The sequence below is a fragment of the Triticum urartu genome, chromosome 6A, assembly GCF_056163025.1.
Source record: "Triticum urartu cultivar PI428250 chromosome 6A, HENAU_Tu73, whole genome shotgun sequence".
NCBI lineage: Eukaryota > Viridiplantae > Streptophyta > Magnoliopsida > Poales > Poaceae > Triticum > Triticum urartu.
The window spans coordinates 147,647,505-147,661,936 of NC_141878.1; the positions used below are offsets into that span (position 1 = coordinate 147,647,505).

At 59.6% G+C, this 14,432-nt stretch overlaps 1 protein-coding gene across 1 annotated transcript; it reads right to left on the bottom strand.

Annotated features, from left to right (window-relative positions):
• Positions 1 to 10,510: 10,510 nt before the first annotated feature.
• On the bottom strand, positions 10,511 to 13,418 carry LOC125515848 (pollen receptor-like kinase 4). The gene is made up of 3 exons (XM_087527131.1): positions 12,429 to 13,418; positions 11,630 to 12,295; positions 10,511 to 11,523 (listed from the first exon to the last, which is right to left on the bottom strand). The coding sequence occupies exons 1-3, from the start codon at positions 13,135 to 13,137 to the stop codon at positions 10,913 to 10,915; spliced, it is 1,986 nt and encodes a 661-aa protein (XP_087383257.1). The 5' UTR covers positions 13,138 to 13,418; the 3' UTR covers positions 10,511 to 10,912.
• Between the last annotated feature and the right edge of the window lie 1,014 nt (positions 13,419 to 14,432).

Consider the following 14,432-nt stretch of genomic DNA (forward strand, 5'->3'; position numbering starts at 1 on the left):
CAGCCTCAGCCTAATCGTGCCTCCAGCAACGAGGCGCGTGCTAGCGCGCCCTCTGCGGGAGGCGGTGATCATGCCGAGGTTCGCCAGCCGGCCACTCCTCCAGCCGGCACTGCCGTCTCCACCGACCTGCCTGACTCGCCAGTCGCTCCCTTGGCTTAATATGCCGTCCTTGTTTTTTCTTGCTTGTTGCCTTTTGAACAATTTTATTAAACTTGCGCAGTTCCACCCACTGGGCGTGTATTCAAACTATGTTGAATGCTGGCCTTTTGAAGGTCTTTTATGTAAATATTATTGTGTGCGTGTTTGGTTTCCATTCGTGTATGCTTTTTATCCTTAGGTTGTTTCCTTTGTCGCCTTCCCCTTTTGGGAAGGCAAGTACTCGAGCTTTCTTAGATTGAAGCGAGGTGAATGGAAGCCGGCCGTCCGGCTACTCTGGTAGTCGGTCGGTGGTGGGAGAAAAACCGGCTTTTGTTATATTAGTCTGTTAGTCCCTAGCCGTTTTTCGTGTGGGCGTCCTTTCCTGCCTTTAACTCTTGCCAGCCGGACAGCCGGTTCTTCGATCTGTGCCTTTTGGCAAGAGAAGGCTTGGGAGCCAGCACACTACTTGTCTGACCGCAGGTAGGACTTCTAATATAACTCCAGGCGGCCAATCCCCAGGCCGACTAGTCGAACCCGGTGCCGGACGGAAAAAGTGAATGTAATGACAAGGTCATAAGCATGATACTCTTCATTCATAGATAAAAGATGGCAGTCCCCGAGCTCTCCTCGGGGGGCCTATTGTCTCGTGCTTAGTACAAAAGTTAGCGCGGTACATACTGCATTTCAACTGTAAAATCTTCGGAGGAGGTTGGCGTTCCATGGTCGTTCCGACTCCTTGCCGGAGTCGTCTCTCTTTCGTGCCTTCGGCTTCTGCGCGTCGATCAGGTAGTAGGAGTCATTGCCTAAAGCTCTGCTGATGTCGAAGGGGCCCTCCCAAGGGGCCAAGAGCTTGAGCTGGCCGGCTGTTCGCTGGATCAGCTAGAGCACAAGATCGCCCTCTTGGAAGGATCTTGGCTTGACCTTCCGGCTGTGGTAGCGGCGCAGGCCCTGCTGATAGATGGCAGACCGGTTGAGGGCTAACAGCCTGCCTTCTTCCAGCAGGTCGACGCCGTCTTCTCGTGCTTCCTTGGCCTCCGCTTCCGTGTACATGGTTACCCAAGGCGAGTCGAACTCGATGTCAGTTGGGATGACCGCCTCGGCACCATACACGAGGAAGAAAGGAGTGAAGCCGGTTGACTTGTTTGGGGTAGTGCGCAGACTCCAGAGGACGGCCGGCAGCTCATCGAGCCAACAGTCGGCTGAACGCTCCAGTGGTACCACCAGTCGGGGCTTGATGCCGGAAAGGATGAGGCCGTTGGCTCGCTCGACCTGGCCGTTTGACTGCGGGTGGGAAACGGACGCTAAGTCCAACCGGATGCCTTGCATCGCGCAGAAACGTGCCAAGGCTCCCTTGGCGAAATTCGTGCCATTGTCGGTGATGATGCTGTGTGGCACGCCATACCGAGTTGTTATATCTGCGATAAATGTCACGGCAATCGGCCCATTCAGCTTCTTGATCGGCTTTGCCTCAATCCATTTAGTGAATTTGTCCACGGCGACAAGCAGATGTGTCATGCCGCCGCACGCCGTCTTGAATGGGCCCACCATGTCCAGTCCCCAAACGGCGAAGGGCCAAGTGAGGGGAATGGTCTTGAGTGCTGAAGCCGGCATGTGTTGCTTGGAGCTGAAGAGTTGGCATCCTTTGCAATGTTTAACTAACCCCTTGGCGTCATCCAAAGCAGTCGGCCAAAAGAAACCATGGAGGAAGGCTTTGGCGACGAGTGATCTTGAGGCCGCATGGTGGCCGCATTCTCCTTGGTGGATGTCTCTGAGGATTGCAATGCCCTTCTCTTGCTCGACGCATCGCTGGAGGACCCCAGTGACACTGCGCTTGACGAGCTCTCTGTTGACGATTGTGTATGCTCTGGCTCGGCGTTGGACTTGTCTTGCCTCTGTTTCGTCAGCCGGCAGATCTTGGTTTATTAGGAAGTTGAGGATGGACTGAGCCCATGATGGAGCTGCGACTTCTTCTATTGCCAATGCGGCTACTGCGACCAGGGCAGGCGGGCTGGGTGGTGAAATGCTGGAGTCGGCCGCCGCCTGTTGTGTTGGTGCAGTCTCCGGGCCGACTACCGCAGTCCCCGAGCCGGGTGTGGCAGTCCCCGGGTCGGGCGTAACTACGAAAGTCCCCGAGCCGCCTGCTGATGTCCCCTGGCCGACTATCGAAGTCCCCGGGTCACCTTCTTGGTTCTTCGAGCCGGGCCCGGCTGTATCGGGGTCAGGCGGTACGAAGATGGAATCGGACTCTGGAGACGGCTTGATAGACGGCTTGAGGAGGCGTTGTAGAGAGACACCGGTTGGTATTGCTTGCCGAGCGGAGCCTATTCGAGCCAGGGCATCAGCTGGCTCGTTGTCAGCTCGCGGTACATGGAGGAACTCGCATCCTTCAAAATACCCACTGATCTGCTGAACGAGGAAGCGGTAGCTTGCCATATTTGCGTCCTTGGCATACCAGTCGCCGGATGATTGCTGGACCACCAAGTCCGACTCGCCATAACATGGGATCCGGCGAATGCTGAGCTCTTTGGCAAGCCGGAGCTCGTGTATGAGCGCCTCGTACTCGGCCACGTTGTTGGAGGCGGCAAAGTGAATTTGCAGCGTGTATCTGAGCTTGTCGCCTTTGGGAGAGGTGAGGATGACGCCGGCTCCCAAGCCGGTGCGCATCTTGGACCCATCGAAGTGCATGTGCCAATGAGTGGAGTCGGGAGCTGGCGGCAGGTACTGGGTCTCGGCCCAGTCGACGAGGAAGTCGGCCAATGCTTGGGACTTGATGGCGGTGCGAGGCTGGTAGAAGATCGTGTAAGGGGCCAGCTCGATGGCCCATTTCGCCACCCGGCCGGATGCATCCCGGCTGCCTATGATCTCGGCCAGCGGGGCGGTGCATACGACCGTGATGGGATGCTCTTGGAAGTAGGGCTTCAGCTTCTTGGCAGCGAAGTACACGCCATAGCACATCTTCTGGTAGTGCGGGTAGTTCTGCTTCGAGGTAGACAGCACCTCGCTCAAATAGTACACCGGCCTCTGGACTGGCTGGGCTCGGTCCTCTTCTGGGCGTTGGACTATGATGACGGTGCTGACCACCCAGCTGGTTGCGGCAATGTAGAGGAGCATGGGCTCTTTCTCAGTCGGCGCCGCCAGGACAGGCGGCGTGGACAGCATCTTCTTCAGCTCGTGAAAAGCTTGGTCGGCTTGGTCATTCCACTCGAAGTGAGTGGTCTTCTTCATGAGGCGGTAGAGGGGGAGAGCTTTCTTTCCGAGCCGGCTGATGAAGCGGTTCAGGGAGGCCAAGCATCCGGTGAACTTCTGGACATCCCGAAGTTTGGTGGGAATCGCCATTCTCTCAATGGCCTTGATCTTTACCGGGTTGCATTCGATGCCGCGTTCGGAGACCAGGAAGCCTAGGAGCTGGCCGGCTGCCACTCCGAACACGCATTTCTCGGGGTTGAGCTTGATTTGGAACCTGCGTAGGTTCTCAAATGTTTCCTTGAGGTCTTCCAGCAAGGTGCCGTGCTTCTCCGTCTTCACCACAATGTCGTCTACGTAGACGTGGGCATTTCTGCCGAGCTGCTTGAGGAGGCACTTCTGCATGCAACGCTGGAAAGTGGCACCGGCATTTCTCAAGACGAATGTCATAGTCAGGTAGCAAAAGGCTCCGAATGGCGTGATGAAGGCGGTCTTCAGGCGGTCTGCCAGATCTAACTTTATCTGGTGGTATCCTGAGTAAGCATCCAAGAAACTCAACAGCTCGCACCCGGCCGTGGAGTCTATCACTTGATCAATCCTTGGCAGGGCAAAGGGATCTTTGGGGCAGGCCTTGTTGAGGCTCGTGTAGTCTATGCACATGCGCCACTTGTTATTCTTCTTTAACACGAGGACCGGGTTGGCGAGCCACTTTGGAAAGAAAACTTCCATAATGAAGCCGGCTGCCAGTAGTCGGGCTATCTCTTCTCCTACAATCCTTCTTTTCTCCTCCGACAGTCGGCGGAGGGGTTGTTTGACTGGTTTTGCGTCTTCTCGGATGTGTAGTTTGTGCTCGGCGAATTCCTTCGGAACACCCGGCATGTCCTTGGGGGACCATGCAAAGATATCCTGATTCTCACGAAGGAAATCGGCGAGCTCGCCTTCCTATTTGCTGTTTAGGTTTGCCCCGATGACGGCAAACCTCTCTAGGTGCTCGGGGTCAAGAGGTATCTTCTTCATCTCCTTGGTCGGCTGGAAAGATCCTTGAGCATCATACTCCTTGGGATCGGGGGACAAGGCCAACTATTTGTCGGCCATGGCCACGACTCGGTCCAACATCTTCTTTTCTTCGGCAATCACAAGGGACTCGGCCAGCCGGCTGCTGGCTTCTGCGCACTCGGAAGATTTCTTGTAATCGCCGGCTATGGTGATGACGCCCTTGGCGCTCGGCATCTTCATCTTGAGGTAAGCATAGTGGGGAACTGCCATGAACCTGGCCAAGGAAGGTCGGCCAAGCAATGCATGGTAGGGGCTCTCCAGGTCCACCACTTCAAACCAGATCGCTTCTCGGCAGAAATGCTCCTTGTCCCCAAAGAGTACATCAACCTTGATCTTGCCAATGGGGGCGCATGACAGGCCGGGTACAATGCCATGGAACACAGTCCGAGTAGGCATGAGTTGCTTTGTCTTGGCGTTCAGCTTCTCCAGGGTGTCACGGTACAGGATGTTGATGCTGCTCCTGCCGTCTATCAGCACGCGGGAGAAACGGGCGGCGCGTCTGTCCGTTGCAAGGGTGGCATCCAGAACCAACGCATAAGAGCCGGGAGATGGCATCACCTCTGGGTGGTCGGCCCGGCTCCAGCCGATAGGTTTTTCTGACCAGTGCATGTGCTTGGCGGGGTTGGCAGCGACCATGCTGACTTCCTGGTGCTCTCGGCGTTTGCTGCGCCGGTCTTCGAGCTGGCTTGTAAAGATGACATAGGTGGCATGCTCGTCGGGGAACTCATCGTGCACGGCTCCGACTGCGGGCTGAGCGGTCGGCGGTTGCGGAGCCGGAGGCGGCGGACCGGCAGGCGGAGGCGGCGCGAGCCCTTCGCCTTTGGAGATTCGGGTGAGCCAGTGGCACTTCCGGGGCATGTGGTTGGACGGCTTCGCGCTGCAGTGGAACTTGCACGGGGCGTCGAGAGTTTGCTCGTAGGAGAAGGATGGCTGCCAAGCCGGCCTGCCGCCCTTGGGTTTCTTGGGCGCGGGCTACCCTTCGGGCCACTCGTCTTCGACTGTGGCCACCTGCCGACTGGCGGAAGGCGGCACGGGGCCCTTGCGCTTGCGGTCGTTCTGGTGTGGGCGTCGGCCGGAGTCCCCAGCCGGCGTCTTGGGCGCCGGGTTGAGTACCTTCCCGGACGCGTCTACCCGGAGTTCGGTCTTCATTGAGGAGTCGGCGGTGGCGTACTTGTCCGCTATGACCAGAAGCTCGTCGAGGGTGGTCGGCTCGTCGCAGAGGAGCTTGTGCTTGAGGAGGGTGCCTTCTAGGCACCCGGCAATGAAGTATTCTATGGCTTGCACCTCGTGCACTCCTTCGCAAGAGTTGCGGAGCTCGGCCCAACGCGTGAGGTAGTCGCGAGTAGACTCGGCGGGGCCTTGTACGCACAAGGAGAGCTGTCTGGGCTTGGGAGCCCGCTTGTAGGTGTTGGTGAAGTTGCGGACGAAGGCTTCTGTGAAATCTAGCCAGCTATTGATGCTGTATGGCTTGAGGCTGTTGAGCCAGGTCCGCGCCGTGCCTTGCAGCATGAAGGGCACGTACTTCACGGCAACGCGCCTGTTGCCGTTTGCTATGCTAACCGCCGTGGAGTAGTCGATTAACCAATCTTCCGGCTTCACGGAGCCGTTGTACTTGGGCGTGTCTCTTGGGAGCGAGAACCCTTTGGGGAAAGGCTCGTCGCGGATGCGGGGGCCGAAGCAAGGCGGGCCAACATCGTCTTCTTCTTCCAGCGCCAGGGATCGCGCCAGGCGGTCGATCCGATCGCGGGCGTCGTTCTCGCCGACTCCTTCGCGGAGACCTAGCCGGCTGCTGAGAGTCGGCTGCGCAACAGGCGGTGGGGTGGGATATCTCTCTCCACGGGGCCAAGGCGGAGGTGGGTTGCCCCGCCACTCCACGGCCCGGGGGTGGCCTTCTGCGTCTCGCTCGATGGAGATTCGGGTTCGGCTTCGGCTGGCAGCCGGCTCTTTCTCACGCCGCACGCGGGTTTTACCCGTAGTCGGCGTCCGAGACGTCGCGCCGTGATCTCGGCGCGGGGGAGGGCTTTCCGCGCGGGCGTCGGCTTCGTGCCGCTGCGCGGCTGCATCGATTAGCTGCTGGATGCGTCGGGTCATGCGGGGGAGTTCTTCGGCCCCCAGTCCGTCTAGCTCGTCTACGGCCACTTGGGCGGCGCGCAGGTTCTCGAGTGGAGTGGCGTAGACTGGGCGGTCGACTCCTAACGTGTCGGCGACGACAGCGCCGCGCTGTCTGACAACGCCGGCCCGGCTGGGCCCGCCTGGGGGCGGCGTGCCAAAGGCGGCGCGGTCGGCTTCGCGTCGGTGGGCCTCAGCGAGGCGTCTCATGGAAACCAACTTCCGGCCCTCCGCGAGGAGGGCGAGGCGGCGAGCCTCCAGTGCTTCAGCGTCGGCATCGGCCGAGAGGGGGATGGACAAATCGTGGACCGCCGCGTGCGGGGCGTCGTGGGCGCTCTCGTCAGAAGCGCCGCCGTGGCCGATGACCATCACCTCGGTGGTGACAGCGCTGCAGCCATCGGCCCAGGGAAGCGGGTTGTTGTAGATCGTGACGTCATTGGGGAAAGTGTCGAGTGAGGCCGTGTCGGAGTCGACAGGCATCGGATCGGTGGAGCCAACCGACTCCAAGTCCACAGCAGGCTCGCCGGAGACGTGGAGCTGACCGAGGAGGTTGACGAGGTGGTCGGTGCCTGCGTCGGAGGCGAGCTCATCAGAGATGACGGTCTTGTCGAGGAGATCGGCGAGGCCGCTCGCTGTGCAGACGTTGGTGACGCCTTGCAGCGCGTCGTGGCAAGCGTCGTCGGGCGTGCCGGGCTGGCTACGCTCGCGGGGGAGGAAGAGGGTTCCCGTCCAGAACAGGTCTCCGGACGACGGTGCACCTGGCCCCACGGTGGGCGCCAAATGTCGGGTGGTAGGTGCGACATATGCCAATGGGTGGCTTATCATTTTGGGAGCCAGTAAGATGTCGCCGGTGCCTGGAAGTGGGATGAGGCAAAGACATGCACGCTGGCGAATCTTACCCAGCTTCGGGGCTCTCCGTGGAGATAACACCCCTACTGCTGCTCTGCGGGGTCTTCGCATGATCACTAGATGAACAAGTAGCTACACGATGCTCCTCGAGCTGTTTGGCGAGAGGAGGAAGAAGGGCTCTGCTCGATCTCTTCTCCTCCCTATATGGTGTCTAAAACTAGCAGGGATCAACCCTTTGCATGGGTGTCCCGGGGGGTTTATATAGGCCTACCCCCGGGGATACAATGGTAATCCGGCTGGGCGTGGGGCCCAGCCGTCTGTGTCTACACTCGCCGGCTTCTGCGCCGGCTGTTGGGGCCCGCCGGCTAGTGGGTCCCGCCGGCTGCCGGCTCCTTGGTCGACAGGCAGGCCCCACTGTCCAGGGCCTTGTCGGTGGCTGGTTAGTGTTGCTCAATCCTGGTGACGAGGGCTTCGCCGGGGTGGGCGTGGCTACAGTGCCGCCGTCCGGTGGGTGATCGTTGTAGCCTCACCGCGTCTTGTCTCCTTAATGGGGTGTCTCCTTCGAGGGGGGTGGCAAGCCGGCTGTGGAGAGCCGGCTCTGTCTTGGGCCGACTGGGAGAGGCCTGGCCGCCTTCGGGTGTCTCTCTGCCTGAAGAGGCCCACCGCCCGTGGACCACACTGGCAGCCCGTCATGGATGACATCAGGGTCAATGTGGCAACAGTGCCGCGCCGGACGGGTCATGGCCACCCGTATGGCGCACTGTGCCAGGCGTGCTCTGGGATTCGGGGGTGGCAGGCTTTACTGTAGCCACGCCCCATTACATTGTCGTTATGTGGATGCAGACTTCGAGGGTATGATCTTGACCGCTTTGTGGAAGCCGGCTTCTTGGAGTCGGCCTTCTCGCGGCCGGCTTCTCGGAGTCGGCCCTCCCGCGGCTTTCTTCATGAGGGCTAAAAGTCGGGTCGCCTTCCGATAGTCGGCCTGGGAGACAGCCGGCAAGGGGAAGGCGGCCCCATGTCTTGGATTCTTGAGGGCTGGATAGGCTCATAATTTTTTCAGAAGGGCCAGGGGGAGCCGGCTAGGCTACCCATGGTTATTTACTCCGACAACCGTCGGGAGCCCTCTCTCCGCTCCCTTCCCACGTCACCACCTGAGGGACGCCCGACAAAGCCACGCCAGTCCCTAGCATGGTGTTGGTGGGATAGTCCCCCAACCCCTCGCGCGGTGCAACCCCCTCCTCCCCAAGATCCGTCCTCGAGCGACGTGGTCCCCTCTGGCACACCCTCCCTCCTGTTGGCCTTGACCGGCGTGGCCAGGTGTTGTGGCGTTGTTTCGTCCTCCATGCACTACGCCCTCCCACTCCTCTCCGAGATTGGATCTCATGCGCGCGACGCCCTCCTACGGCTGCCCCTCCCCGAGATTGGATCTCGTGCGTGTGGTGCCCCCCTTCGGCTGCCCCTCCCATCCTCGGTCCGGCCGGCGCCGCCGCCTGGAAGCTCACCTTTGCAGCCTCCTCCCTCTGCATGGACGCAGCCAGCCTTCCTGCTGGTGTCGCGTCTTGCCAGGGAGTGGACGCAGATGTTGTGGCCAGGCGCGGCCCTACCTTGTGCAGGTAGCCCTCGTCTCCGACAGCACCCACCTCCTCGCTCTACGGTGGCGGCTTCGGCATTCGGTGGAGGCTACGATGGTTGATGTGGTGTTCATGCGGCTCCAAGTAGTGGGGCATTGTTGGCGTTGCTCCGGCTGATGAGGTCACCTATTACAGGCAGGGGCAAGGACCCATCATATGGGACCCACATGGGGCCCATCACCACCATGGGTAGCTCCCTGGACCATACCAGTATTCGGATGCATATATCAGGAAGTCCACTCGAACAGTTCGACAACACTCGGCTGGACAACCACCACTCAAACGACCACCCGTCACTCGGCTGGACAACCACCACGCGGACTAAAGAGGTGAAGGGACGGCGTGGGAGCTACAACGGTCGAGGAATCCTAAGTTGCCCTTAAGGCGGAGTCAAGACTACCGTTACCTGTAACTGCTGTAGTAGAGGCTCTTTACACCTGTAACTGACACAATCAATGTAATTAAATGCCCTCGCGACGTGGAGGACATGGGGCTGCGGCGTACTCTATATAAGCCGCACTCCACTTCCTGAGATAGGGTCGAGCAACCTTTGTAACCATACCCATCAAATCAAAACCAAGCCTCGGGGCATGAGATGTAGGGCTATTACCTCCGCCGAGAGGGGCCCGAACTCGTTAAACACCGAGTGTTACACCTACGCCGTAGCTAGGTTTTGCCCCTTATTCGTACCCCTAGTACTCATTGTCAGGATCGTAACCCCGACACCGGCCCCAGAGGCCTCTGGACCGGTGTTCTCCAGTGACCGTGGCTTGCTGGTGCCTCTCCCGGTGCAGCTCTGGCCCTGGCCCCACGATCTGGTAGTTGCATCCCTTTCAGCTCTCTCGGCTCATCGGCGTTTTGACGGCTACTACCCCGGCAACTCGGATATGCGCTCTCTCCAGTCCTAGCTTGATGGCGTTGCTAGTCACCGTTGCTTCCCCTGCGCCAATTCTCGCTGCCTCACCGCACCCGCCCTCATACGCATCCACACCTGACTAGTGCCAAATCCTATATCGTGTGTCCGGTGGCGCCAGGTGCCACCTTCCAGCGGCCAAAACCCCCCTACAAACTTGGCGGCTTCCGCATCACAGATTTCGGATCCGGCGGCTTTGGGATAGCTCAGTATCAGGCCAGGGAGAAACCTCTACTTGGTTTGCTAGTGCTAGCAACGGTGACACTCGCATGTGTCGTTTTCCTTCTTGGAGGCGCTGCTATGGCCTTCATCTGCGCCCCTCTTCAAGCTCAGGGAAAACCCTAGGTCCGGTTCTCCGGATCGGATAGCGGCGGCGTCATGGCATCGCTTTCCTTCTTGAAGGCGCTATCTTGTCGCTCGTGGTGTCTCCGGTGCTGGCTTTGTCGATGTTGGACATGTTGTTGGTTCGATCTGCTTCTGTTGTTCGTGGCTTTGTGGGTTTAGTTGTGTAGTTTCCTCTGCTTAGCGGAGCATCCCATATCTTTGTGCTTCGGGTGCGATGTACATGCCTCCTTGTGTTCGTGTTGTGTGATGTTCCTCTATTTGTACTGATTCTAACTCCTTCTATCAATGAATGATACACAAGCTTTGCGTATTCGTGAAAAATAAAAAAACATGGGAAAACAAGCAAGAACCAATGTACTCTGTTACACACTACGCCGCATCCTTTTTCCTTCTTGTTCTCTTTAACTCAAATTATGCTAGATGGATTTAATTTACACGTTCAAAATTAGTCATGGATTCCATCAACCACCCCCGGCTCAAATGTACATATGTTCTTCATCAGATGGATGGTCAACCCATCGAGCTAAGCTCATCACGAACCGTCGATCCCGCCCGTGCCCCAGAGTTCCACCATGCCATGCAATTCAGTGCATCCGATCGATCGATCGATCGTTCCTGGATCGTCTCGGTTGATTTGATATTACGGATCAGCGTGTGGATTGTTTTGAACTTGTTTGCCCGATCGTAGTTATGATTTCGATTCTCCCTCGCCCGTCAACGTCGACGAGGATTCAGGCTCCGGCTCCCTGATCTCCTCGATGCCCGCGAGGGCCGACTTGAGGTCCAACCTCTTGTCGATGTCGGCCTCGCAGCAGGTGAGCGCCACCTGGAGGAGCTTGAGCATCTCCTCCTCGTTGCCCTTGCCGCCGGACATGTCCTTGTCGAACACCTCGCCGGTGCGCTCCTCCGTGATGACGGAGTTCACCCACCCGGCGAGGTCGCTGGTGCCCTGCCGCCCCTGCCGGCAGGCCGGGAACTTGCCGGTGAGCACCTCGAGGGTGAGGATCCCGAGGCTCCACACGTCGCTCTTCCTGGACGGCTTCCCGTGCGACCCCACGCACTCGGGCGCCTTGTACGCCATCATCACCTGCGCCGCGTGCGTCGCCGTCAGCACCGGGACCAGCGCGTAGTCGGAGAGCGCCGGCTGGAACGTGCCGTCGAGCAGCACGTTGGACGACTTGAGGTGCCCGTGCGGCACCGACAGCATCGGCAGCTCTTCGTACAGGTGCGACAGCCCACGCGCCGCCCCCTTGACGATCCGAAGCCTCTTCCTCCAGTCCAACATCGATCCACGATTCCCTGTATCAACCATAACAAACTCTCAGTCAGCTTCCTCCATTGTTCATGATCTTTATGATGATGATGATGATGATGCAGAAAGTGAAGATTTGACTTTGTTGCGTACCGTGGAGGAGCTGGGCGAGGCTGCCATTAATCACGAAATCGGTGATGAGGAGCTTCTCCTCTTTCTTGTAGAGGTAGGCGACGAGGGGGACGAGGTTGGGGTGGGAGAGGCGGCCGAGGCGGCGCATGTGCTCCGAGAAGTCCTCGCGGCCGACGCCGTTCATGTCCTTGAACCGCTTCACCACCACCTCGGGGCCTTCCTGAAGCGTCGCCTTGTACGAGGACCCGAAGTTGCCGCTGCCCAGCACCTCCGCCGACGCCCGGAGCAGGTCCTCGATCTCGAACCTCACGCGGCTCTCCTGGATGAACACCAGCCGCCCGTGCTCGTCGCGCCGCCCCCCGCGCTTTGCCGGGCCGCCGCCCGACGTCGCCGCGGGGCCGACGGCGGTAGCCTGGCTGATGGAGACGGCCGGCGCGGTGTCCAGGACCGGGTTGGACGGCGTCACCTCGCCATTGGGGAGGGTCACGCAGCCGTCACTCCGCTTCGCGCGTCGCCGCCGACGACGCCGGCGGCCCAGGACGCCCATGGCAATGCCCGCGGCGGCGAGCAGCACGCCGAGGATGATGAGCAAAATGATAATGCTCATGAAGGTGGGCATGCCGCCGGCGGGCGACGACGCGGATTCGCAGACCATGTCCGTTGGCTTGCCACACAGGAATTTGTTGCCTGCAGATAAACGCACACTTTTCCCAAATCAATTCACGATCAAGAACGTATGCCACGCAGTTAATAAACAAGAATTATTAGGTCTGGCGCTCCTTTTACATTGCAAAACATTCTGATTTGACTAAATAAATACCTCGGAACATGGTGGCGTTGAAGCGGCCGAGGCCGGCGGGGATGGGGCCGGAGAGGTTGTTGTTGGAGACGTCGACGAACCTGAGCTCCGGCTGGGAGAAGTCCGGGAGCGGGCCTTCGAAGCGGTTGTTGGCGAGGGTCAGCTCCAGCAGCCGCGGCGACGTGATGGAGCTGGGGACGCGGCCGGAGAAGTCGTTCCTGTGGAGGTGCAGCTTCCGGAGCCCCCGCATGGGCAGGAACGTATCGGCCGGGATCTCGCCGGAGAAGCGGTTCCGGGAGAGGTAGAGCATCTTGAGCACGCCCAGCGTCGACACGTTGGGGAAGGGGCCCGAGAGCGCGTTGTCGGACAGGCTGATGACGCGGAGGCCCGGGAGCACGGCCAGCGAGCCGACGTCCGGCGCGCCGCCGGCCAGGCCGAGGCGCTCCAGCTGCAGGCCCTGCACGCTGCCGTTGCCGTGGCAGGAGACGCCGTACCAGGAGGAGTGGTTGCCGTGGCACGGGCCCGGCGTGCCCCACGACCGCAGCGGCCCCGGCGGCGAGCCGTCCGAAGCCCGCAGCTTGTCGCGGAACGCCACCAGCACCTCACCTTCCGTCTTGTCCCCGACAATCGCCGCGACGAGGACGGCGGCGGGGGCGCAGAGGCCGACACCGACGGCGACGGCGACGTAGAAGGCGAGGCGGAGGTGTCCGGGCGGCCGCAGCCGCGCCATGGCGCCAGCGGCGATCGACGGGCGTGCGCACGCTTGCCGGACCCGGCTCGTTCGTCCGTTCGTCCGCTCGACAGCCGGGCTTATTGCGCGCGCGCACGGGTACGCCGGTGGCGCGGGTCAGGACCGCACGTACGTGTGGCGGGGGAGAAGGGGTCGGGCTGGGCGGCTACGGCGCTTTGCATGCGCATGGCCAAGGAGGGAGGAAGGAGGTGGTCGGGAGCAAAGGCCCCGGTGAGGTCGCGGCGCCTGAGCTGAGGGGCTAAGAATAGGCGGGAGAAGAGCGATTCTTCCAACTGAAATGATTTGTTGCTGCCATTTTGCGGGCCTTGTGGGTTGGCCGGGTTGAACCGGAGAGGAGACGACGATCCGTTAGTTTGGTGGTTACTTGTAAGCTAGAGCAGGATGGAAGATGAAACATTAGCTTTCTCTTAGCGTTTTTGCCTATCTATAAGTGTGTTTTATTAACTCATAATATAGCGTCAAACTCATACAAAGCATAATGAATGATATCCGGCCTCTGCATAAAAAAGACAAGGTAGCGATAGTAAAGTCATATGAGACCAAAACTATGTCTATATCAACAAGGCTCATGGTTCTATCCAGTTTATAGCACTGGTGGGCAGCCTTCCATGGTCGCGTGAGCGGCTTGGAGATTGCGGGCAAAGGTGCTGCGGTGGTTCCTCGCAGTCTGCCTTTGCTCCATGAAGAAGCTCCACCCTGCTCTGATCTGCCCTGATTCGTGCCGGCACGGGCCCCTGGCGGCTGCTGTCGTCGTTTCCCGGTGCCGGTTGGCAGATCTGGCGAGTTGGTGAGGTTCTGAGGGAAACCCCTGGCCAGCGCGGCAGCCTCTCCAAAGTCGACGCCTTTGGCGCCGATCCCCTTCATGGAGGCTTTGGGGTGGACCCTTTCCCTCCCGCCTCCTCCCCGGACTATGGTGAAAGCTGATGTTCCCTCAATCTGGGCGTCGATGGCACTTTGGTGTCGTGCTCCTTCTTGAAGGCGGCGGCTGGGAACTGCTCTTGGTGGTGGGGCTGCTGGTGGTGTGGTGGCGGTGTGTGATGGCCTGGCCTTCCTAATGCATCATGCTCGGCATCGCCCGATGCAATCCGATGCCCACTTCGGTCTTCTTCGTGGTGCTGCATGTTCATCCGATAGCTCGCGTCTGGTGCTTCGCTCTACTGCTGCCGGTGACAATGTTCGCTTGGTTGGTCACCATGTTCGGGGTATGCTCCTCATGCTACTCCTATGGCAGCTCAGTCACCTTGTGTTGGGTTCTTGTGAGAGACACTTTGCCG

Coding starts and splice junctions, on each gene's coding strand:
- LOC125515848 (XM_087527131.1), bottom strand. CDS start 13,137: ATGGCGCGGCTGCGGCCGCCCGGACACCTCCGCCTCGCCTTCTACGTC. Junction 12,296..12,428: donor CAACGCCACCATGTTCCGAG/GTATTTATTTAG, acceptor GTTTATCTGCAG/GCAACAAATTCCTGTGTGGC. Junction 11,524..11,629: donor CCTCGCCCAGCTCCTCCACG/GTACGCAACAAA, acceptor TGGTTGATACAG/GGAATCGTGGATCGATGTTG.